This window comes from Trachypithecus francoisi, unplaced genomic scaffold (assembly GCF_009764315.1).
Source record: "Trachypithecus francoisi isolate TF-2019V2 unplaced genomic scaffold, Tfra_2.0 Lachesis_group3, whole genome shotgun sequence".
NCBI classification, from domain to species: Eukaryota; Metazoa; Chordata; class Mammalia; order Primates; family Cercopithecidae; genus Trachypithecus; species Trachypithecus francoisi.
Genome location: NW_022681468.1, coordinates 96,110,440 through 96,136,695, shown reverse-complemented (window position 1 = coordinate 96,136,695; position 26,256 = coordinate 96,110,440). Strand labels below are relative to the sequence as shown.

Below are 26,256 nucleotides of genomic sequence, written 5' to 3'. Positions count from 1 at the left end.
ATGGACCTGAGCTACCACTCCCAGCTTAAAATATACTTTTAAGGTTAAAGTGAGCAGTTCCAAAGTTAATAATGTGTAGTTACAGATTGGATGGACCTACAAGCCAGTCAGAATGATTGGAGTGTGCCTTTGATAATCATTATCCTAAAATGAGAACTTCTAAGGAAGGCTCTTGGTTTTCTGTGTACACATCGTTTTCACATGTTAGCTCCCTGCCCTCCTCCAAAAGCTTATTACTCATGTAAGAGTACTCAGTAGTGAGTAACTCCACATGGTAGATTTTTCATGGAAGAGTTGACTTAGATATCAGCTCTCAAAAGGGCAAATAAGAACACAAGATAATTTTAGGATGTAAATATTACAATATATGCTATAATAAAGTCACAGTAGTTGAGCTAGAATGCCTATCTGATGTCTTGGAGTGATAAAACTAGTTGATGTAGTGACACTGAAATGATTTAGCCCTCCCGGTTAATAAGGGCTCCATGAAAACCTGTGTTCAGTAAAACTTTCATAGCTCTAGCAGAGGTCCACGGGTAGGCATGGGTAGACAGGCTAGAGTAAAGCACTCTTTTCCCTCCTTCCTGTCTCTGCCAGGTTTTTTCAGAGTGTTTTATGTTTACTGCCTCTTCCTGTATTTCCCACTACTTGGTTATTCCTAACTCCTTCTGGTTGGACCTTTTGTCCTTTAACTCCAAGGTGATGCTAAGGCCATTACAGAATCTGTGGACTTGGGATTACGTGATTACATTGGATTCTAGTTGTAAAATGCCTATTCCTGGGCCATCTTCTTTTCTTTTGAAGCCTTGCTTCAGCTTACTTCATCATTTTTATGTTGTTGTTGTTAAAGTCATTGTTGATAATGTCCTTTCTTAGTGACATTTGGATCATTTTTCATAAAGATGAGACAGGATCTTGCTCTGTCACCCAGGCTGGAGTACAGTGGTACAATCACAGCTCACTGCAGCCTTGATCTCCTGGGTTCAAGTGATCCTCCCACCTCAGCCTCCCAAGTAGCTGGGACTATAGGCACGTACTGACACACCTGGCTAATTTTAAAAATTTTTTGTAAAGACAGAATCTCCCTATGTAGCTCAGGCTGGTCTTGAGCTCCTGGACTCAAGCCATCCTTCGGTCTAGATAGACCTCCCAGGGTGCTGGGATTACATGCCTGGCCCTACCCTTTTAAATGCAAACATTTCACAAGTATCAGCTAGTGGCTTCTTTTGTGCATGTTCTGAGCCTTACTTTTCCAAATATTCTCATGATGTTAGCTGTCACCTGTGATTTGATAACCCATATTTCTCATCTCAGCTCTTACTACTTGCTTAATTTCTGTTATACCTTTTCATGTCAGTGTTCCACAATCCATTCAAATTCCTTTTGCTGCTATGTGATTCTGTTAAAAGAATACAGAGTATACTTAGTAGTAGTTATCTCCGGGTAAGAAAGTGAAAATGATTTTTCTCCTCAACTAATCTGTCCTTTAAATTTTTTAAATCACTGGTGAGGATTGTTGCAGATCTTAAAGGTTGTTACAGGTCTACAAAAATCAGGTCTTAAAGGCAAAGGACTAATTACTGCTACAGAATAAAAATAGATGTATTAGAGAAAGGGTGGCAGTGGTTCTCCTTCTGAGAACTTCTAGCTGTGTGTTGGCAATGCCTCATCTGCATTTATCTGGGATGTTACATGACCGAGGAACTTAAAGAAAAATAAAAATTCCTGATTCGAATTAAATAATTAGACTTAATGGGGGCTTTGCTTCTTGTATTTTCAGTTTCACAGGTGGGTTAGTGCAGTCAAGACTGAAACTCAAAGCAGTAGGGAATTTAAAATTTAGTGGAAGCAGCTGCTGTCTTACCTTGCCATATTATTCAGCTGTATGTTTATATTTTAATGATGGGTAAGCAGTATACCATGTAGAGTTATAGCTATTAAGTAATGAAGACATTGTTAAACTAATATTTCCTAGAATAATAGGCCTATTTTCAAAATAAATAAAACTAGCAAAACAACTCTTTTGATATTTGGTTACTTGAATTCTTTTCCATTGCAATAAATGTTTGATAATAATAATGGGGGTCAAGAAAAAAGATTAATGCATGGTCTCTTAATTTTACAGATGTGGGAAGAATATCCTGATGTTTATGGGGTCAGGCGGTCAAATCGAAGCAGGCAAGAACCATCACGATTTAATATTAAGGAAGAGGTAAGGAAAAAATGTTTTCAGGGCATGCATTTAAACTCCCTATCTTCATTCTTTCTGACTGTGGTATATGTTACCATTAAAAAGACTGAACTTCAGGCATGGGGGTTAAGTGACTCTAATATGAGCTATCTACGAACAGATACAGTAAGGCAAGAAGTTAATAATCAAATAAAAGAATCTAACCAGAAAGATCATATAATAGTAATTTTTTAGTAGAGTATTATACAGAATTGACCTCAAAATTGTTTATTTTTTAGGTTGTTTCTCATAGTGAAAATTGATTATATAGCGAGAAGTTTACTTTTTTAAGCCCCTAACTTTCTAAATCTCCTAGATTTTTATTAAATGGGTAACTTGTTTGGTAAACAAATAGCAATAGAAAGTTTTGAATTTGTTCCTGAAAGAGGAGGGAGTGCTTAATTAATGTATCTACTTTTATTTAACTTCTTAAATTTGGTTTCCTTGCTCATTTTTAGTGTGAGATATAATGAGTTTCAAACATACTTAATTGTGAGAGATTGAGTAGATTGGTGATTTTAAAATTGATATTCTATACCAGGCTTGGTTGTCTATAGAATCAGACTTCTTTCACCTTTCTCATTTTGTGTGATGTTTTTGTGGATTCTTATTCTGAATTAGATTTATAGACTAGATCCTGAAGAGAGGTTCTTTTGTCTCAATGAAATGTCCCCTTTCTGCTTTCTTAGGAGGACTTTGCTAGTCTTAGCTATATAACGAACTTCTGATGAAAGTTAAATATTGATAGCCACAGGTCAGTGAGTTGGGTGTGGGTTTTTAAATAAATGTACCTTAAAAATCTAATTTATCCTAACATCTGCATTACATTTGTGGTTTTATTTTCAGTGACCTCTGAGCTGGTTTGCCTTTGCTTTTGTTTCCCATAGTGTCTAGCACTAGGTTACTGAGCCATGTGTGTTAAAACCAATCACATAGTTGTAGAAATCTTTTCCTCTTTTATATATTAATGAACACATTCTCTGTAGGGTACAAGATTAACAGCAATAGGAGTAGTTTGCTATTTTCCCTAATTTTGGAGAGAAAGAGCTATTGAAATGTCTGTGACTGTAAACTTTCCTTGGTCTAGTGCTGTTAGCAGAGCACTGTTGGCTCATGAGTGAACATACTCTTAAATGAGTCTAAAATGAATACTTCAGTATTTGGTGCCTTTAAGGCACACTGACTAAATGTTGTGGCATTTTTATTTGATATTCTAAATCTGCAGTATCCAGTATGGTCCGCACTGCTCACATGTGGCTTTTAAAATTCACATTAGTTAAAAATTCCATTTCTCAGTCACATCAGTCACATTTTAAGTGCTCAGTAGTCACATGTGGCTGACGGGTACTGTATTGGACATTGTAGATATGGGACATTTACATCGTTACAGAAAGTTATTGGATATTGCTGTTCTGGAAGTCAAGCTGAGATAAATATTTCCTGACTTTAGAGATAAGTCAGTAATAGCAGAGATAGATTAATTTTCAAATCAAAAGAAGAGGGAGTTCCACCAAGCAAGTGCTTAGGTTTCTTTCTGTCTAAAAGCTCATACTGAATAATGGTATATTGAGTAGATTGTTGATCCAGGAGATAGTGTTGTCCCTAAGAACTGTGAATTAAAGTCTGTAATCATTTTTCCCCCCTCACACACTGAAGGCAAGTAGCGGGTCTGAGAGTGGGAGCCCAAAAAGAAGAGGCCAGAGGCAGCTGAAAAAACAGTAAGTCTTTCATGGGGGAAATTATTCAATCTAGTAGTTTCAAACTTGTCAGCATTTCTAGGACTGCCTTCATTGTGTCTTTAGTCTACTCCAGGTCCCTTAGTCTGCTTCTGTCTCTCTTACTAGCTCGGTTGACTATCTACCCTGACCTGTTGCAATAGCAGCAGCAGCATTGGAAACCCAAGATTCTCAGTTTAACACATGGAAGGAGTCCACGTATACTCGGGCTGTTGTTTGGGATCAATCTCAGCTTCTTCCATCGGGTTAACCCAATTAGCCCATTGATTTTTTTCAGAAAAAAATATATAAATAACAAGTACAGAGGTATTTGGTGTTGTAGTAAGCAAGGAACAAATGTAGATTTGCCATTTTTATGGCAGAATTATATTGGCTGAACATCCATTTTGGTAAGAAATTACATATTGTTGTTTCTGTATAATTTTAATATTGCAGTTCATAAGCCAGAAAAATTTAATTTGTGGACTTAATGTGAAGTTTCTTTATAACATAGATTTATATGTTCATTATTTTTTAATTTAAAAAGTTCTTATTTATATGATACGAAATTATTTGATTTTTTTTTGGAGAAATAATTTTTAAAGTCATTTTTTGGAGAGGGTGTGAATCCTGTTGACAATCTGAGTTCTATAGCTTCTCTCGAAAATGTAGGTATTCAAAACTTTGTATACCAGTTCAGGGGTTCTCATGTTAAAACAACTGTCCATGGCTTCTATTAAGAGCTCTAGGTACATATTCTGTGTGGGAAAATATTATTAATCTTTAGTAAGTGGCCTAAGGCAAGTCATTTGAGATTTTAAAACCCATTTCCTCATCTCCAAAAAAAACTAATACTGTCTCCCCAACAGGATTATTAGAAACTATGCTAAGATTTTGTGACATTAAATAAATGTAGGGTATTACAGAGCCTTACAGAAAAGTCAGGTACTTAATATTGCCCTGCTAGAGTGCATTCAGTTTTCATTTGTGTTTTGGAGAAATAGTAACTGTAAGCAAACTGCACTTGTCATCTTAGAAGGCTTTTGTTCTACCCCAGTCTCATGGTCTGGTTGGGAGACTATTATCTGCCTACTGGTCTCATGACCTTTTGAGTATCTTTCCTGAAATGTCCACCTTGATTACACGCTGGGAAATCAACACATGTAATCCTTACTTCACTATCTGGCTTACATTCCTTTGGTCTCTTGACTGCAAGTTAAATGGTGCTGTGCTTGAATTCTTGACTTCCTATTTTAATGGCCTTATTTGTGTGTGCAGAAGCCAGTGTTTTTTTCAGTCACTGTATAATACATTGCACTTACTCTGGCTCATATTCCTGTCAGCCTTTTTTTTTTGGAGACAGGGTCTCACTCTGTTGCTCAGGCTGGAGTGCAGTGGCTTGATCTCAGCTCACTGCAGCCTTGGCCTCCTGGACTTAATTCACCCACCTAAGTTACCTGAGTAGCTGGGACTACAGGCGTGTGCCATCATGCCCAGCTAAGTTTTCAAAAATTTATTGTAGAGACAGGGTCTCAACTATGTTTCTCAGGCTGGTTTCAAACTCCTGAGCTCAAGCAGTCCTCCAGCCTCGGTCTCCTGGGATTACAGGTGTGAGCCACTGTGCCCTACCACTTAACAGTCTTAAGAATTCCCCAAAGTTGGCAACCTTCAGTAGCATATGTGGACCTTTCTTTTCCTGAGTAGGACTTCTTAGTTCCTTGTAGAGTGGGATCTGTCTTCTTTCTCATATTGCTTCCCTACCCTAGGGCTCTTCCATAGGAACTGCCTTGGGCTGAGGTAGGAAGTTCCCCTCATGTTCGTGTGTTTGGACACTGGGCTAGTCTTCCTTTCTGCTATTCTCTGGCCAGCTGGTGAGTATTGTGGATTTATAGAGAGCTCTTCCCCTGAGTCACCAGTTGAGATTCCTGAAAGATTAATTAGAGGAGGTCTTATAGCTGCTAACACTCAAGTTGCAAGGCACAGCACTTTAGGAGGCTTCCGTGATCCAAGCTGAGCAAGTGTAACATAACCTAATGTGTGGGCCCATGCATTTCAGAATTGAGAGAAACTCACTCAGAGAGTGAAAGGTTTGAAATACTGGCACAAAGAAACGCTTTTCTGAAACCCTTCAGATTTTATTCACACATTTTAGAGTTTTTAAGAAGGGACAAGTTTGTAAAATTGGTTTAGAATTAAACTTTAGGAAAGTTGCAAGAATGAAAGTGCAGTACAAAGGACACCTTGTATACTTTACCCAGGTTACCATTTTTGCTTCATTTGCTTTATTGTTGTGGGTGCTATTTATTTAAGAGAGAGGGTCTTGCTCTGTCGCCTAGGCTGAGTGCAGTGGTGCAATCTTGGCTCTCTGCAGCCTCAATCTCCTGAGCTTAAGTGATCCTACTACCTCAGCCTCCCAAGTAGCTGGTACAACAGGCGAAGGCCACCATGCCTGATTTTTGTGTTTTTGTAGACATAGAGGTCTCACTATGTTGTCCTGGCTGGTCTCAAAGTCCTGGCCTCAAATTATCCTCTGACCTTGCTCTCCCAAAGTGTTGAGATTAGCAGACGTGAGCCACTGCACCCAGCCTGTGTATGTTTGTATATATACACACATAATGTTTTTTATTAACTATTTGAGACCAAAATTCATAGAATTTTACCTTCTACCCCTTTCCCTTAAATATGTAAGGTATGTTTCTTAAAAATAAGAATATTCTCTTTTATAAGCACAGTACAGTACAGTTTCAACTTAGGTTTAAAACGTTGCTGATGTACTTTTTTTTTTTGAGACGGAGTCTGGCTCTGTCGCCAGGCTGGAGTACAGTGGCGGGATCTCAGCTCACTGCAACCTCTGCCTCCTGGGTTCACACCATTCTCCTGCCTCAGCCTCCCGAGTAGCTGGGACTACAGGCATGTGCCACCACGTCCAGCTAATTTTTTGTATTTTTCATAGAGATGGGGTTTCACCATGTCCGCCAGGGTGGTCTCGATCTCTTCACCTCGTGATCAGCCTGCCTTGGCCTCCCAAAGTGCTGGGATTGCAGGCTCAAGCCACCACACCTGGTTGCTGATATACTTTTGTCTAATTCATATTCCAGTTTTGTCAGTTAACCCAGTAAAGTCTTTCATAATATTTTTTATTTTTCCATCTCTACTACAGGATCTAGTTTAGGGTCAGTTACTGCAATTAGTTGCATGTCTGGTCTCTTTTTTTTTTTTTTTTTATTATACTTTTAAGTTCTAGGGTACATGTACATAGCGCATGTGCCATGTTGGTGTGCTGCACCCATTAACTCATCATTTACATTAGGTATATCTCCTAATGCTATCCCTCCCCCCTCCCCCTACCCCACGACAGGCCCAGGTGTGTGATGTTCCCCACCCCGGGTCCAGCTGTTCTCATTGTTCAATTCCCACCTATGAGTGAGAACATGCGGTGTTTGGTTTTCTGTTCTTGCGATAGTTTGCTGAGAATGATGATGCCCAGCTTCATCCATGCCCCTGCAAAGGACATGTCTGGTTTCTTTAATTGGGAGCACTTTCACAGCCTTCTTTTGCTTTTAGGACATTGATGTTTTTGAAGAATGCAGCCTTGCGAGGGGCTGTGTTCTTTGGAGAATTATAAAGAGATCTGTGTATTAGGTTTTTTTGTTTTGGGATGGACTCCTCACTCTGTCGCCCAGGCTGGAGTGCAATGGCACAATCTCAGCTCACTGCAACCTCTGCCTCCTGTATTCAAGTGATTCTCCTGCCTCAGCCTCCCAAGTAGCTAGGATTACAGGCATGCGCCACTGTGCCCAGCTGATTTTTGTATTTTCAGTAGAGATGGGCTTTTACCATGTTGGCCAGGCTGGTCTTGAACTCCTGACCTCAGGTGATCCACCCGCCTCGGCCTCCCTAAGTGCTGGGATTACAAGATGAGCCACTGCGCCCAGCCTTTTTTTTTTTTTTTTTTTTTTAAATAGACAGGGTCTTACTCTATTGGTGCAGGTGTGTGGTCATAGCCCACTGCAACCTTGAACTCCTGGGCTCAGGTGATCCTCTTGCTTCAGTCTCCCCAGTAGTTGGGACTACAGGCATGTACCACCACATCCAGCTGTATTCATATTTTTAAAGCTTGGAAGAAGTTATATAGCACAGTGTACCTGCACAATATTTAAAATTAAAAAAAATTAGTTGGCATCATTTAATTGAGAGATGGTGCATAACAATCTGTGTTTTTAGCTTCTTTTGAGAAAATTTGGTAATGCTGGCTTATGTAACAGTGACAGGCCAAGAGTTCTCCATTTTGTTCTCATCTGGCCCCTGTGAGTATCTGAGATTGTATCTCTGACTTAGAGTCATACAAACAAAACATTGAATTTTATTTAACCAACTCATGCTGTTTTGATTGAACTTTTTTTTCGTGCATTACCTGTTAATGTTATCCAAATTTGCTCAGTGTTGCATAAGATTTTTGTTGACTCCTGGTCCTGGTGGTTTTGTTTTGTTGTTGTTTTTGAGACAGCATTTTATTCTTACTAGGTGGGAGTGCAGTGCAGTGGCACATTCACAGCTCCCTGCAGCTTTGACCTCCTGGGCTCAGGTGATTCTCCCACCTTAACCTCCTAAGTAGTTGGGACTAGTAGGCGCACACCACCACACAAGGCTAATTTGTTAATGTTTTGTAAAGACTGGGTCTCACTCTGATGTCCAGGCTGGTCTTGAACTCCTTGGTTCAAGCCATCCTCCCACCATGGCCTTCCAAAGTGCTGGGATTACAAGCATGAGCCACTGTGCCCGGCCCTTTTCCAGTGTTTTGAATTGGAGATTGTCACATATCTGTAACACAGTGGAAGGGAATCACTGTTAGCCTCAGATTTCCTGTGATCATTGGAATTTTTATGAAAGGCATCCTTTCTTGGGGAAATCTACTGAAGATTGAAGAAACAAAAGTAGCTACTTCCCTCTTTTCCAGATGTCTTCTAAGTGGAGGAAAAAGGAGTTTTCTTTTTTACAGACAGTTAATAGCAAGCCTTACCAACTCTTGGTCAAAGTTCTGGCTCATTATATTTAAAAGTAGCTTTTGTTCATTTCCTACTTTATAGTTGATTAGAGTTGATTTGTCTATCTTAGGATTTGTGTCTAGCCAACCATCTTTTCCCAATAAAGGAAGAAAATTATATACATTTAAGTTGCATTTTGACTTTTTCCATGTCTATTTACATTGCCTTGCGGCCTTTTGGCTAAATCTTGGTATTTTTCTCCCTAATTCTCAAAATTTTGGGAAAAATTTAGTTGAATTTTGTGTTTTTACGGTATCTAGGGGATTCTGTTAATGGCCTCTTGAGCTGGATATTATGTTTCCTTTGGTACACGTGTGCGTGTGTGTGTGTGTGTGTGTGTCTGTATTCTTTTTTTTATTATTATACTTGAAGTTGTAGGGTACATGTGCATAACGTGCAGGTTCGTTACATATGTATACACGTGCCATGTTGGTATGCTGCACCCGTTAACTCGTCATTTACATTAGGTGTATCTCCTAATGCCATCTCTCCCCCTCCCCCCACCCCATGACAGGCCCCGGTGTGTGATGTTCCCTTTCCTGTGTCCAAGTGTTCTCATCGTTCAATTTCCACCTATGAGTGAGAACATGTGGTGGTTGGTTTTTTGTCCTTGCGATAGTTTGCTGAGAATGATGGTTTCCAGCTTCATCCATGTCCCTACAAAGGACATGAACTCATCCTTTTTTATGGCTGCATAGTATTCCATGGTGTATATGTGCCACATTTTCTTAATCCAGTCTATCATTGATGGACGTTTGGGTTGATTCCAAGTCACATTTTTTTGCGCACGATCTTGTGTCGTAAACTTTATTGTAGCCTGCCTTACAATGTATGGCTTAGTGGTGGAGTCTTGATAAGATTTGTATTTTATAAGAGGCCAGTAATGTAGGAGAGGACAGCAGTTTCACATGTGGGAGAGCCTTGTGCATCTGTAGGGATGGAAAGTAATTTCTTTGTAACCTGCTCAGTCACCTTTTTCATTTCACCCTTTCTTCACAGTGACTTAGTATTGCTGGTCCTTACTATCTTTTTTCTTGTTCTTGTAAATTAAAAGAAAACTTGAAAGAATCCAACCAGTTTCAAATATACATACATGCACACTTAGGCCTTTTAAACACTGAGTTTTTCAAATACTCCTAGGATGTGTAAGCCTGGCTTTAATGTTTTCTGATTCTTTGGTCCTCAGTGAGTTATGATTGAGAGTAGCAGGGCTGAGGGTTGGTGATATGGCCAAGCAACTCATTTCCTCACTGCACTTCAGTTTCCTTCTCTGGGAGGAGAGCTTTAGACTAGCTGATTTGCTAAGTTTAAAAAATTTTTTTTTGCATTCTTATATTGGGAGATTCTAAGTCTCCCGATTGTTCATAAGTCTAAATCTGTAATCTAACTGGAAAACTCTAGCCTCAACACATCCATTCTCTGTGTTTGCTGTCTCCCATACTTGTAGAAGTGGACCTCATTGGTAGCCCTGGTTTAGGTTCTCAATTCCTGGGGGAGATACGGTAATTAGAATTTGTTGGTGACTGGATCTTTCTTGTCTGAAGCAATAGCTGTTCATATTCTTTCAAGCATGCTTCTCCTTGTCTCCAGTGTGACTGTATAAGCTCCCTCTGAGGGGTAAACTGTTGTGGACTTGGTCTAAGGGAGACTGCAGACTCATATGCTGGTCTCCCACTTACTGTAAACATCTTCCTTTCTTCCTTCCTGGTGATCACCTTATATTCCTTGGATTCTTAGCAAACATTTATTGTACTATGCTCCGGGGAAGCAGAATTAGACCAGTGTCCAGAGTGTATATGCGAAGGTCTTTGTTTTAAAGAGACTGAAGGATATTAGGCAATACTAACAGGCCTTTCTGTCTTACCAGTAGCACCCCTACCTGTCTGACTGATTGATTGTGCATTCTTTAATTCATTTTTTTTTTCATCCTAACAAAGAAACATCTCCATTTGCCTGACTTTGGCTAATCTCTGGTACAAAGTCGGAACAAAAAGGCTTGGTTGGTGTACAAGGAGCCATCTGCTGGGGAAATGCATATGAAAACACGCAGTGCTAGTAGAAGTTGAGTGATATTCATAAAAGCGCTCTGCTGACTGTCCATGGAAGGCCTGAATTGTTGTTTTTTCCCCCTAAGGTCTCTACCAATTGAGGTATAGGGTGACTGTTGTAGCTTTTAGAAAGGTTCTCAATCTGCAGATCAGCCACCTCCTTTTAGTAAGCTTTCACTGTTACTTTGACCTATTCTCCCATGAAGAATATTGATTTGACTTTGCAGTTCTGTAGCTATTGTCTTTAGTATGACCTCATTCCCTATAAAGTGACCCATAGACAAATTGGTATTGTTTTATTTACAGAGAAACCCCAGGCACTTGCCTGTCAGTTTTTTTCTAGGTATTTCATGCCCAGCAGCTATTTACGTTTCTTTCCTCTTCCCTGCAGGTGAGAAATGAGTGAGGTCCCTGCAATATCTTGTTTGATTTTCAAGTAAACTAAAACTGTTTGGGGTAGTAGGACACCTGTAGGTTATGGCTTTTTCAAGCCTTCTAAGATCTCAAGGAGGAAAGGAACATCTACTGTATCTAATAATTAATAAAAACTACATCTGTAGCTGAACAGATTATTTAGTTATATGATAGGTTTATTTTTGAAAAATAATTTTAGGGACTGTTTCCTTAAATGTATTCTAAAGACTTACAATATCTAGTATAGTGGTTCTCAGAGTTTCTACCCAGTACCAACATTATTTGAATTTGTTGAAATTCATATTTTTTAGGCCTCACCTGAGACCTACTGCATCAGAAACTCCAAGGCCCAGACATTTTTTTTGTGGGGGAGGGGCAGATGGGGGCAGGGTTTTGCTCTTATCACCTAGGCTGGAGTACAGTGGCAAAATCACAGCTCACTGCAACCTCAAACTCCTGGGTTCAAGTGATCCTTCTGCCTCCTTAGCCTCCTCAGTAACTAGGACTGTAGACATACTCCTCCAGGCCTGTCTCAATTTTAAAATTTTAACTTTAATTTTTGTAGAGAGGTGTCTTGTATTGCTCAGATTGGTCTCGAACTCCTGGACTCAAGTGATCCTCCCGCCTTGGCCTCCCAAAGTTTTAGGATTACAGGCATGAACCATCTCACTTGGCCCAGAAATCTTTTTTAACAAGTCCTTTAGGTGGTTCTGATACATTCTAAAGTTTTGGAACCACTGATCTTGTGCATGTTGTGGTTTCAGTCTTGTCAGTAATAGCAGTAAATTTAAAAAAATATATATCCATTTTTATTTATTTTTGTTACTGGAGATAAAATAGGAATAGATATTATGTAGTCCAGGAAGGATCACAATTCAAGTTTAAACGGAGCTAGAATCTCTTTTAGCATATCTAAAATATGCATGTTCTGCCCTTTGGATCGTAACATTGAAATTGGTTTTGTTGGATCATTTATCTTCAAGGATTCTTTTAGAAAAAAATTATTTTGTTTTGCTTTGATCACAGAGAAAAATGGAAACGGGAACCCTCAGAAGATGAACAGGAGCAAGGCACCAGTGCAGAGAGTGAGCCAGAGCAAAAGAAAGTAAAAGCCAGAAGACCTGTCCCCAGAAGGTGCACTGTTTGCTTAAAATCTCTACTTCTGGATGAGCTTAATCTGCCGTAGATTGGGAAGGATGGGAAGGATGGGAAGGATGGTGTCGCGCTAGAATGAGAGCTTTAATGAGATACACTGTGTTTTGATTCTGGATTTTAGATGTCTGTGGTTCACTTCAGCCAGCCTATACTGCAGGTGTTACTGATTCTTAGTTCACAGACTAGCTATCATGGGGCAAACATGTCTTCCGTTTTTAGTAAAACTCCTTATATGTTTGGCCAGGGTACAGTCTCTTTTTGGGAGAACAAATTGTTTAAAACACTGTTTGCCTGGCTTAAAGCATACTTGAGTGGTTTATTACCTTGTTCGTAAAATCTATATAACATTAAACAAAGAATCTGATTGTGTAGAGAAGGAGGTAGGCTGAAATAGCAGCAAATTATGCTAATTTTCGATCAGACAGATGGCAGCCTAAGATAGTGATGACAGGAAAAGGGAGTCAGAAGACAGGCCCCAGGGAAAATTACCTTCTTATAGTATTGCTTAGAATGGGCTCAGCAAACTATGCCCTTTGGGCCAAGTTTAATCCACCACCTATTTTTATATGGACTGTGAGCTAAGAATAGTTTTTATAGATGAATATTTCTAATTTACAGTTTAAGGATAGAGAGCACTAAATTTGAACTCCAATTAAGTGAAATGTTATCCCCTCAAAAACAATTCTGTTCTCATTAGTAGATACATAGCAGTAAATGTACTTGATTATTTCATTTTGAATTTTATAAAAAATTTTGTGAAAAATTATTTTCTTTCATTACATAGAGGACGTTTTGCCCCATTTTGCCTCTTGGCTGGCAGAGCCTAAAGTATTTACTCTCTGGCCATTTACAGAAAAAGTTTGCTAACCTCTGGCCTAGGACATTGTGCTTACCCCCCAACCCCAGCAGGGGAATTTGTCAACTGAATTTTATCTTATTTTATCTCAGTGTAAGCTTCAGGACTGAAATGTCACACCAGTTCTATCTTTTAGAATTTTACTCATTATTTATTACATCCTTTATCATCTGTCTAGGTTTGGTTATGAGAAAGGTATGGGAGGTATGAGAGAAAGAGATAATAAATGTGATCATGAGTTTTCATTTCTCTCCCTGTCTTACTTCTTTCACCTTTTTATCACTGATGGAATATTTGGGGATTTCCTTATGTGAGCTTCTAGACTGTGGCTTTCAGTCCTGGCCATCTCCCTGGTCTGTTGAAGTTAATTCTGTGACAGGGCACACAGTCTCTTAGGTAGTCTTTATGTATAGTTACTTCTTGTGCGTTGCTTTCTTCACACAGACAATAGCATCCTCTGCTTCTTGTTCTGTAGGTTTATTTATCCTGGAAATCCTTTTATATTAGTATACAGAAAACTCTTTTTTTAATGAGTACATGGTACTCTTTAGTTCCTAGTTGAAGAATATTTAGAGTTTTCCTAATGTTTTGTTATTGCAAATAATGCTATAGTGAATACTTTATTATGCCTGTTTAGGTGTATAGCAGTAGGATTAATTCCTACAAGTAAAACTGTTAATTCCTACAAGTAAAATAGTTTGATAGCTATTTCCAATTTGCCTGCCAAAGAGATACTACCATGAACAAAATGCTGTGTGTGTGTTTTTATATCAGGTCATCCTGATGAACATTTGTGAAATATTCACATTCTTTCCCATAAATGATTGAGGATTATCAGCATTAGAAAGAATGACCCTCCTGTTGAAAATCCAAATTTCTAGTGAATTAGAATTTCAGGGAGTAGGGCACAAGAATATGCATGTTTAACATTCCCCAAGTGAAATGTTACATTCTGATGTATGAACCACTGCTCTGGGAAATACTGTAATATAAAGTAGACACCAAATGATAGAGTGAAGACTTAGCTATTTGTTTCTCTTCTCATTTTAGAACAGTGCCCAAACCTCGTGTTAAAAAGCAGCCTAAGACTCAGCGTGGAAAGAGAAAAAAGCAAGATTCTTCTGATGAGGATGATGATGACGATGAAGCTCCCAAAAGGCAGACTCGTCGAAGAGCGGCTAAAAATGTTAGGTAAGTTGTGCCCCAGAATGTTTCACTGGTGCGATGTGATAAAGTAGTTGGTTAGAGTTTGGTTCTCATAAGTTCGGGGTTGTGCACTTAATAGATAAAAATAACAACCTATGTCCTGAAGTTGTTTTCAGAAATCTGGTTAGCTTTCTTGCAAAAAGAATGGTATTGAGCCAAGGGGAATATGAAAAGAGTAGCAATAGCTCATTTGAAGCCTTCATTCTTGTTAAAGAACCACCACAAGTTCACCTCCTGTCCAATGGTGACTTAGTGGCATTATCTTCATTTCATAACTTTTTTTTCATTAAAGATATTTGGGTTATATTCCTATTTCTGAATTGCTCTTTTGAGTCACAGACATTTTTCTGAGATTCAACTTAATGTGTTGCTACTTGAATCTAATTTTATCAAGTACTAATAGGATATGAAGCATTAATAGGAATTATTATTAGTGAAATAGGCCAGACGCAGTGGCTCATGCCTGTAATTCCAACAATTTGGGAGGCCGAGGCAAGCAGATTGCTTGAGCCCAGGAGTTTGAGATCAGCCTGGACAACAGGGTGAGACCCTGTCTTTACAAAAAGTAAGAAAAAGCCAAGTGTGGTGGCAGCATGCACCTGCATTCCCAGCTACTTGGGAGGCTGAGGTGGGAGAATCCTGGGAGATGGAGGTTGCAGTGAACTGAGATTGTGCCACTGCACTCCAGCCTAGGCGAAAAAGCTAGATTCTGTCTCAAAAAGAAAAAGAAAAACGAAATAAAGGAACAGATATATGCAAACACTAGTAGTTTACTTTATAGAAATCAAGTTTTTTTTTTTTTTTAGATTTTACAGACTTCTTTTGTTCTTAGAGATGGTGAAAATGAATCCTAGAGATATTCGTTACTTATTCAGTGTATCCAGTTAATAATTCCAAAGCTAGGTCTAGGCTTTGAGTATGCTAGTATATAGCCTAGCACTTTTTCTTACTATAACTGTACTACATCCAGGATTGTTTTTCTTTCTTGTGACTCAATCATTTGTTGTTAAATGGGAAGTTACATATATATAAATATATATATGTATATGTGTATATATATATGTATATGTATATATATATGTATATGTATATGTGTGTATATATATATATATTTTTTGAGACAGTCTTGCTCTGTTGCCCAGGCTAGAGTGCAATGGCACGATCTCAGATCACTGCAACTTCCACCTCCCAGATTCAAGTGATTCTCCTCCCTCAGCCTCTTGAGTACCTGGGATTACAAGCACCTGCTGTGCCGGCTAATTTTTGTATTTTTAGTAAATATGGGGTTTCACCATCTTGGCCAGGCTGGTCTCTAACTCCTGACCTCGTGATCCAACTTCTTCCCAAAGTGCTGGGATTACAGGTGTGAGCCTCCACGCTTAGCCAAAGTTTTTCCTTTTTCGTTTTGTAAACCAGCAAGTACTTCTGTTGAAGCTTCCAACAGTTTGAATTCTTAAATTTCATATTCTTGTTACTGGGAGACAACAAACAGGGTTGAAATTTTTAATTTTAGAAATATTGCTTCTCTTTTTGCCTGATGAAATAGCAGCACATTTTTTCTTCCATTATGCTTTTTCTTCTTTTGTGGTAGTCTGCTTGTTTGCATAATAATCTGATACTAAAAAATGAAAAAAATAGAAGTATCCTTATAGTTTTCTTTATCTTGCTTACACAAATTAGTATAAATATAGCATTTTTATTTTCAAATATGAGTTAGACTTCCTACAGTTGCTTAGGAGCATGCATCAGCTCTTTGGGAAAAAAAAAAAAACAAGCTTTGAACCTACCAAATGGCAGATCTATAAAACAACATGTTTTTGGAACCAAAAGAGTATGGTTTCTTATTCTAGTGATACTTATGTGTGGCAGTTTAATTCTGAAGAGATCATTTCTCATTCAGCATTATTCCTCTTGCAGTTACAAAGAAGATGATGACTTTGAGACTGACTCAGATGATCTCATTGAAATGACTGGAGAAGGAGTTGATGAACAGCAGGATAATAGTGAAACTATTGAAAAGGTCTTAGATTCAAGACTGGGAAAGAAAGGAGGTATGTGTATTTGGGGAGCAAATTGCATTTTATATATGCTCAGTAAGGCTCACATTTTAGGTATTTTAGCTCTGATGTGATGAATTTTAGTCTACTGCTGTATTTGTTGTGATATGTAGAAGTCTTTCTGACCCAGTGTTTCAGAGCTGAGGACAAAGGAATGTGTCCATTATGTCTTTAAGATTTTAAATTAAGCTAGTATAGATAAGTGTCAATGTTTTATAAAGCAGTGATATAGCAGAGACACCTGCTAATTCACATTAAGCAAATCCATCTTTGGTTATTTGTTTCTTAATCTCCTTGTGAAAATATCAAACTGGTTAAATAAATATTTTGGTACTATTGATGATTTTTAAATATCTAATTTAGGTATCTCATAACTAAGTTGCATTAAACTTTCGTAAAGGAAATACCAAAATGCTTTTTCTTTTGGCGTTTTTTTTTTCTTCTTCATTCTGTCTTCTATTGAGGTTAAGAGAGTTAACAGGGGACTTCGAGTAGGGGAGGTTGGAGGAGGATATTTTGATATTCTATCCTTAGTCTTGGAGAGAGGGATTTGTTTTAACGAGTTAGTAAGGGACCAAAACAAAAGGATGTTACTGCTCTGTTTTTATTGTTTTTGGATAAGGGATTTCTTTGATTTCACCTGCAAAATTTGGAATATGTAAAAATTGGGTTTACATTTTTAAAATACTTGCAATTTATGATTGAGTCCATTCTGTGCTGTTTGTGAGTTTGTACTTATTTCAGGTTGGACTATTTTGATGCTTCATCCAAAAAGGGAGTCTTTAGAGAATTGCTTTCTTGGGAAGCTTTTTAATATCTGGTGTAATATACTCTCTTTCAAGTGTACTTAATCCTTTTGCAGCCACTGGAGCTTCTACTACTGTGTATGCGATTGAAGCTAATGGAGACCCTAGTGGTGACTTTGACACTGAAAAGGATGAAGGTGAAATCCAGTACCTCATCAAGTGGAAGGGTTGGTCTTACATCCACAGCACATGGGAGAGTGAAGAATCCTTACAGCAACAGAAAGTGAAGGGCCTAAAAAAACTAGAGAACTTCAAGAAAAAAGAGGATGAAATCAAACAATGGTACATTTTCCATCATGGATTAAAGAAATATATTTGCAGCCTGAGGGAAGGGGAGGTTTTAAAATAATGCATGGAGATCACAGCTATCTAGAATCTCAGATTTTGCTTTGATCATCTAAACATGGAGCCATTTACAATTCTATTTTATAAGATTGTGACCAGAAGATACTATGTTTTTATATATGACTACCAAGTTTTTGGAGTTAACTAGCTTATGGAGCATTATTCACACATTCTTTAATTTTCACAATAAATGCATGAGATTTGTACTGTTATTACCCGTTTTATAGATGGGGAGAATACGGCAGACAGCAATTCTGTGGGTGGACTCAGGATTTGAATTCTGACACCCTGAATCCAGAGCTCATTCTCTTAAGCACCTTGTTATTTTCCTGTAGTTAGGCTGGGGTGGCTTAGATGTAAAGAATATTCTGGGCCGGGCGCGGTGGCTCAAGCCTGTAATCCCAGCACTTTGGGAGGCCGAGACAGGCGGATCACGAGGTCAGGAGATCGAGACCATCCTGGCGAACACGGTGAAACCCCGTCTCTACTAAAAAAATACAAAAAACTAGTTGGGTGAGGTGGCGGGCTCCTGTAGTCCCAGCTACTCAGGAGGCTGAGGCAGGAGAATGGCATGAACCTGGGAGGCGGAGTTTGCAGTGTGCTGAGATCCGGCCACTGCACTCCAGCCTGGGCTACAGAGCGAGACTCCGTCTCAAAAAAAAAAAAAAAAAAGGAAAGAATATTCTGGAACTCTCTGGGTTATGATACAATTAAAACATTCTGGTTTTATACAATTTGCAGAAATGATGTGAAGGAAATGATTAGGTAACTAAAACTGTGATAGTCCTCGTGTGTTTAGTTTACTTACAGCCTTGAATGTCTGGGTGTTGTATATGGGAAATATGTGGAGCTATACCACACACAAACCTAAACTGGGTAATAATGGTATCAAGTTCAGCCTGAAGACATACCTGTCTGTGTGGTGTGATCAGCCTATTTTTGTGTGTGGAATGTGGACAGTAATTCTGGTTTTATTACTGTGCAAAATGTGCTACTTTAGTAAATTACATGTTTTTCCTTTGACTCAAAACTGAAAATATATACCCCTTAGATGGTGAGGTAGGCTTGTAAAGCAGTTACAAATTTGAAGTCATCTGAAATACAATAATTCTAATGTTAAGTTGCTGCTGTTGTCATCTGAAAAGTTTTGGTACTAAGAATAACTAGTTTTCCAAAAGTCATGTTTAATCAATCCTAAAACCCATACATATATGAGAAAAGGCATAGTTTTATTTTCCTGATCTGTTTAAATGTGTGAATTTGTCACATGAATCTATCACATAAAATAGTTATTTTTAGGTCTCTTTTTAAACAGGACACATCAGAGAGGCAGGTAACTGGTATATCCTTCTATGAGTGTAAGGTTTTCAGTGTTTTCTAAAAGTGGTTTTTTTTTTTTTGGTAAAATCTCTGGCCTAATTACTAGTAAAGATTACTCAAGGGGCGGATGTGAGTAAAAAATAGATTTTCTTTTCCACCTTTGACTTTTGCTTTGATGTATGTGTGTGGATCCCCAAACTTTAGTTTATGTGTACTTTTTCTGTCTGTCTGCCATCCAGGTTAGGGAAAGTTTCTCCTGAAGATGTAGAATATTTCAATTGCCAACAGGAGCTGGCTTCAGAATTGAATAAACAGTATCAGATAGTAGAAAGAGTAATAGGTAAGTACATGGTAACTCACTTCAGCCATGTTTGAACTCAAGGAATAATGACTTTTGCTTTTGGGAGTAATGTAAATTTAAAAAATGCATTTTGGAGACTAGACAGGTCCTAGATTTATTTTAAAGGAAAAGCCAAGGAGATTGGCTGGAAAATTTGGATGTGGGGAATGAAAGAAGGAGGTGTTAAGTATCATATCAAGATTTTTGGCCTAAACATGTAGAAATATAGAGGTACCATTTACTGAAGTAGAGAAATGAAGGGAAGAGCCGATCATTGGAGTGAGAACCAAGACCTTAGTTTGATATTTGTAAGTTTGATTTACTTCTTAGTCATCTAATTGGAGAATACAATGAAGGCTGCAGCATATGTGAACCTGGAGCTTAGAACTCTTAGTCTGGGCTGGAGATGTAAATTTGGAAATTTATCAGTATTTAGATAATATTTAAAGGCTAAGATTGAACAGGATCATCAGAAATAGAGTACCACATGGTAAGAAGTAGTATGAGAGCATTTCAGCTTTTGGAAGTCAGAAAGAAGCTGGCAAAGGAGACTGAGAAAGAACAGTCAGTGAGACAGGAGGAGAGCTGAGAGAGAGTGGGTCCCTGGAAGCCAAGTGATTCACATAGCCAGGAGGGAGGAAATGCTGTCAGTCAAGGACGATTAGGACTGAGACTTGATCTGTGAATTTGGCGCTGGTGAAATGCATCCATGGAGTGGTGAGGGTGCGGCTAGGGTAGGTTCCAGAGAAAATGAGAGGGGATAGCAAGTATAAACAGCTCGTTGGGGGAGTTTTCTTACAAAGAGGGACAGAGAAGTGGAGTGTCAGCCTGAGAGAGAGATGAGAAAAATAATGTTTTTTCTTCTTCCTTTTTTTTTTCTTTGAGATGGAGTCTCGCTCCGTTGCCCAGGCTGTAGTGCAGTAGCATGATCTTGGCTCACTGCAACCTCTTGTGTCCTGGGTTCAAGTGATACTCCTGCCTCAGCCTCCTCAGTGGCTGGTATTATAGGCACTCTCCACCCCCACCACGCCTGGCTAATTTTTGTATTTTTAGTAGAAACAAGAGTTTCACCATGTTGGCCAGGCTGGTCTTGAACTCCTGGCGTCAAGCAATCTGCCTGCCTCGGCCTCCCAAAGTGCTGGGATTACAGGTGTGAACCACTGTACCCGATCTTTTTTTTTTTTTTTTTTAAGGTGTGAGGTAGTAGAATCTTTTTGCATTCTTATTCATAGAACCTAAACTGTTTCATTCTTCATTGTGTTTATAACTTTTCTGTCTTATTTTGTATTTGTTTAGCTGTAAAGACAAGTAAATCTACATTGGGTCAAACAGATTTTCCAGGTAAGCAAGAAATTTTATTTATAAATGTTCAACATTTCAGAACAGTGTATGTTTTGCAGATTATTTTCTTTTGTCACGTGATGTGTTGTTGATTATGCATAAAACAATGTCATTTTTCACTTTTAATTGACAGTTGCTAATCTATAAATGTTTTTATATGAAATAGCTCACAGTCGGAAGCCGGCACCCTCAAATGAGCCTGAGTATCTATGTAAATGGATGGGACTGCCCTATTCAGAGTGTAGCTGGGAAGATGAAGCCCTCATTGGAAAGAAATTCCAGAATTGCATTGACAGCTTCCACAGTAGGAACAACTCAAAAACCATCCCAACAAGAGAATGCAAGGTATGGTGATGGTTGGCTTTTGTTTTTTCAGGGAGAAGATATACTGATACAGAGGATTGGTCACATATGTGCTGAGAAAATATTACAAAATGAAATGGTGATCGCCATTTTGAAGTGAAAGAGGGTGACTTAAATGTGACATTAAAGCAAAAGGAGAGAATGAATTATTTCATGGCTTTGTTGACTTCTTTAATCTTGCAATTTACATAGTTAGAGATATTTTGGAGAGTACTTAAAAGGATTTAGGCACTTTTATTTTATTATTTTATTTTATTTTGAGGCAGAGTTTTGTTCTGTCACCCAGGCTGGAGTGCAGTGGCACTATCTCGGCTAACTGCAACCTCCGCCTCCTGGGTTCAAGTGATTCTCCTGCCTCAGCCTCTTGAGCAGCTGGGAGCACCATGCAGTGGCTCACACCTATGGTTCCAGCTACTTGGGAATCTGAGGTGGCAGGATCGCTTGAGCATAGGAGTTTGAGGCCAACCTGGGCAAGATTGTGATAACCTTTCTGAGAGCAGGAAGTGATATAAAAGGCGAGTATCTTTGAATTCTAAGTTAGAAGTTAAATATATAGGCTTATTTGCTAGATTGACTGTATAAATCCTTTCCTTGGAATTTATTCCATCAGGAAAGTGATGTGCTTGGGTCCTCAGTAATAAAATATCAGACAAGTGGTATGTCTCTAGAAGTTGACATTCATGTTAATGGCACTAGAATTCTATCTGTGAAACCAGTATTTAATTGCTGGTCAAAGAGTGTGATAGGGAAAATGTGATCAGAGAAGCACCGATGTAGAAGTCTCTGAGCTCCAGTGGTCATTGAATGGGTTTTAAGAGGAAGTTGTGGTTCTGGAGCTGCTTCTGGCCCTTGTATAATGGATTGATGCTGCTGGCTGGACAGACAAGAGGGGGGCCCAGGGTATTGCCCTCCCATGGAAGGTATCAAGAAAAAGATGCTTATGGTTGTAGTTCAGTAGGAGAACTGCTAGACTCCAGAAGTTAGGAGAAGAGGAATGATGTTGACAAGTACATCAAGGTCAAACTGTGTCTTGGCTACCTCGAAGGGGATTTTGACTTTATCTTCTAGGTATTGGTACTACTGAGTACAGTGGCAGTATGAAAACAGTATTTTATTTAGAAAGCTTCATCTAATAGCAGTATATAGGAGACTCTGGAGTAAGTAATTATTAAAGCCAGAAGGTCCAGCCAGTAAGATGTCATCGAAGTCCATGAATGAAGAAGTAGTATGAGGACAAGGGAAGTAACAGTGGCATGGAAGGAGTGGATGGGAGAACAATTATGGGGTAGGTTTGGTAGGAGTGGATGGATGGCTGGATTTTGGAGAGTAAGCAGTCAGATTCCATTCACTGCCAGCGGCCCTCATAGGTGAGCTGAATATATCAGTAACCTTATCAGATATTCTTATTAGGATGATACTTCTCATAATGTACCCTATAGAGCACTAATCTTCAGAGAAATGTCCCCTGAAAAAAGACTTCTGGCCATGTAACTTTGGGGTATATCCCTGAATAAATTTCTACTGTAAATTCACACTATGGACACACATTTTAGACTTTGAAAAGTCATGAGTAAAGAAGTTTGTATAACTTTTTGATCGGTTGTTTCCTAAACTGATTTGGCCACAGAATCCACGTTTTTATGCAAATCATAGAGGCTGACCTCACTAGAATGCTACCCCTCAAGCCTGTGGGGCTGAAAACAACCTTCTCTTCAGAACCTTGTTGTTTCTGAAGGGAAAACCAAATTCACACAATTTAAAGGGTTTAAGGTAGATGGGCTGCATTTCTGAATTTACAAATCCTGTTACGGTGAAGATCAACTGCATTTAGTATATGACAGCTGGAGGCAATGTTTTGTACTTTTTAGAATAAGATAACATGAAGATAATTGTTTCTGAAAATAGGAGACTCACTGCCATATAATAGAGAAGACATAAAGTGCTATTTAATGATGTTCATAGACTTATTTCAGGAAAGGGACAAGTTAACTAAAAATATTTTATTTGGCCGGGCGCGGTGGCTCAAGCCTGTAATCCCAGCACTTTGGGAGGCCGAGACGGGCGGATCACGAGGTCAGGAGATCGAGACCATCCTGGCTAACACGGTGAAACCCCGTCTCTACTAAAAATACAAAAACTAGCCGGGCGAGGTGGCGGGCGCCTGTAGTCCCAGCTACTCGGGAGGCTGAGGCAGGAGAATGGCGTAAACCCGGGAGGCGGAGCTTGCAGTGAGCTGAGATCTGGCCACTGCACTCCAGTCCGGGCGACAGAGCGAGACTCCGCCTCAAAAAAAAAAAAAAAAAAAAAAAAAAAATATTTTATTTGAGGATGAACCAACTCTGGCTTATGGAATATAAACCATAAGAAAGGGGTGATGGAGTGAGCTAGTGATTCACACATGAAATTTACATTTTTGGCCAGGTACAGTGGCTCACGCCTGTAATCCCAGCACTCTGGGAGGCTGAGGCCGGTGGATCATGAGGTCAGGAGATTGAGACCATCCTGGCTAACGTGGTGGAACCCTGTCTCTACAAAAAATGCAAAAATTAGCTGGGCATGGTGGCAGGCACCTGTAGTCCCAACTACTTGGGAGGCTGAGGCAGGAGAATGGCGTGAACCTGGGAGGCAGAGCTTACAGTTAGCTGAGAGTGCGCTGCTGCACTCTAGCCTGGGTGACAGAGTGAGACTCCATCTCAAAAAAAAAAAAAAAAAAAAAAAGAAATTTAGGTTTTTATGCTTTGATGCCGAATACGTGAATTGTGACTAGCATTTTAACATAGTACCAGTAAGAAATTTTTCTCAGACTTGGGCTTTTGTTTTTCAGGCCCTGAAGCAGAGACCACGATTTGTAGCTTTAAAGAAACAACCTACATATTTAGGAGGGGAGAATCTGGAACTTCGAGATTATCAGCTAGAAGGTCTCAACTGGCTTGCTCATTCCTGGTGCAAGTAGGTAGAAAAATATGAGTGCAATTTTCCTTACTGTTTCTGGCTTCTTTTTGTTAGATATCCAGAATTTTTTTTTTCTTTTTTCACACCCTTGTTATATCTCAACCAAGAAATCTTTACACTGCATATTACAGAAATAAAATATGATTGAGAGAAATCCTTCCTGGAAATTTTTATGTATGTGTAATACCATTTTATTCTGATATAAAGAATACTTTTTATTTCATTATTTGGTGGGTAGTTTGTCATAGCCAGAAACCTCTATTATCATGTTACTCATGAGTGTAAATAGCAAGTTAAGTCGCCCAAATCTTTAATGTGGGAGGAGTTACTCAGAAGGAATAAGAAAATGTCTTTTTCACATGTATTTTCTTTCTAGGCCAGGGAAACCTTTAAGTTAATTTCCTATAGTAGTGCTGTAGAGAATGTGATTCCCCTCCCTTCACCCCACTCCCTACCTGTATAGACTGTAGGATTATCCTGTTCAGAGGAAGGTTGAACCTGTGAAAGTATCCTTTTTGTAATGATACCACATTAATCTTGGGGGGGGGGCAAAAAAAAAAAGATGAGACAATGATAGCACTGGAGGTTTAAAGGTACATTTGGGAAGTACTTACAAATTTTCTTCACCAATTTCAAGTAGTTCCTGATTACTAAGTGCTAGGTGTTAGAAAGAAATGCTTGTTCCTCAGTGCTGAAAAGAAGAACTAGTGCTCAAGGAATTTTCTCAGCAAGGTAATTTTACTTTCTGCAGAAAGGGTACTTCGCAGAAGCCTAATTGTCATGAGAGCACACCGAACAAAGAAAAGCAGAGGTTTTTATCCCTGACGCATTGGTTCCTTACTGTTGTGTCCTGTCTCCATTGGCTGGAGCTGGACCGCACAATCTAGACGGATTACGATTGGCTAAAAACTTAAAACTTTCCCAAATAGGTAAATGTGCAATGGAAAACAAAGGAAAGGGGTTGTTTACGGGGAACTAGGAGAATAATAACATTTCCAAATAAGGAAGAGGCGTAGGCTGTAAGCCAGGAAATGTCTGGGCGTGTTCAGACATTTCTGAGCAGGTTATAGTCCAGAACAAATAACCTGTTTAAAGTACAAAGACATAGAATGTACTTACTCCCTTACTATATTTAACAGCCACATAGGGCTTAACAAAGAAAGTTATTAGCAAAAAACAGGGAAGCTTGAAGGAAGTTAATTTTTAAAAGAAACTATTATTTCTACCACTTATTATTTATTCTTTAACAAAAAGGGAAACTTTGAAGAGGAACTTTTTACTTTTCACATAGGGATCCATTAATCCTTGAGAATTTAACAGTGAACCAATATAGATGTATTTTGCTGTCCTTACAGAACATGCAGTGTAAGAAGTACCTTTAATGCCTACTCACACACTTCTTTCTCGAAGTGCTCAATTAAGTGCAAGCTCTTAATGTCTTTAGTGTTTTATAGTAAAGTAAAAAATCCTTATTTAGAATTAAAAGTACAGGCCTGGGCAACATGGCAAAACCCCATCTTTACCAAAAAATACAAAAATTAGCTGGACATGGTGGCACACTTATGTAGTCTCAGCTACTTAGGGGCTGAGGTGGGAGGATTGCTTGAGCCCAGGAGGCCAAGGTTGCGGGGAGCCATTTTCTTTCTTTTTTTTTTTTTGAGACAGAGTCTCACTCTGTCGCCCAGGCTGGAGTGCAGTGCCATGATCTTGGCTCACCGCAAGCTCCACCTCCCAGGTTCATGCCATTCTCCTGCCTCAGCCTCCTGAGTAGCTGGGACTACAGGTGCCCACCACCACGCCCGACTAATTTTTTGTATTTTTAGTAGAAACGGGGTTTCATCGTGTTAGCCAGGATGGTCTTGATCTCCTGACCTCGTGATCCGCCTGCCTCAGCCTCCCAAAGTGCTGGGAATACAGGCGTGAGCCACCGCGCCCGACCTCAGTGAGCCATTTTCTCACCATTGCACTCCAGCCTGGGTGACAGAGTGAGACTTTACCTTAGAAAAAAAAAAAAAAAAAAGGACCGCTTAAAAAATATTTTTTCCCCTCTTTGCTGAAAGGAA

At 39.1% G+C, this 26,256-nt stretch overlaps 1 protein-coding gene across 9 annotated transcripts in view; it reads left to right on the top strand.

The window, feature by feature from the left end:
* Positions 1 to 26,256, top strand: part of CHD2 (chromodomain helicase DNA binding protein 2) — a 149,133-nt gene that overhangs the window by 42,741 nt on the left and 80,136 nt on the right. For 8 of the 9 annotated variants that reach the window (XM_033188901.1, XM_033188906.1, XM_033188900.1 and 5 more), the window contains 10 exons: positions 2,126 to 2,212; positions 3,887 to 3,948; positions 12,479 to 12,586; positions 14,514 to 14,654; positions 16,587 to 16,720; positions 17,589 to 17,814; positions 19,437 to 19,537; positions 20,834 to 20,878; positions 21,045 to 21,223; positions 24,066 to 24,190. In XM_033188901.1, the coding sequence (XP_033044792.1) occupies positions 2,126 to 2,212; positions 3,887 to 3,948; positions 12,479 to 12,586; positions 14,514 to 14,654; positions 16,587 to 16,720; positions 17,589 to 17,814; positions 19,437 to 19,537; positions 20,834 to 20,878; positions 21,045 to 21,223; positions 24,066 to 24,190 (1,208 nt within the window). Of the gene's footprint in view, positions 1 to 2,125; positions 2,213 to 3,886; positions 3,949 to 12,478; positions 12,587 to 14,513; positions 14,655 to 16,586; positions 16,721 to 17,588; positions 17,815 to 19,436; positions 19,538 to 20,833; positions 20,879 to 21,044; positions 21,224 to 24,065; positions 24,348 to 26,256 lie in introns of those variants that run through there. The other variant, XM_033188908.1, reaches the window with a different exon arrangement.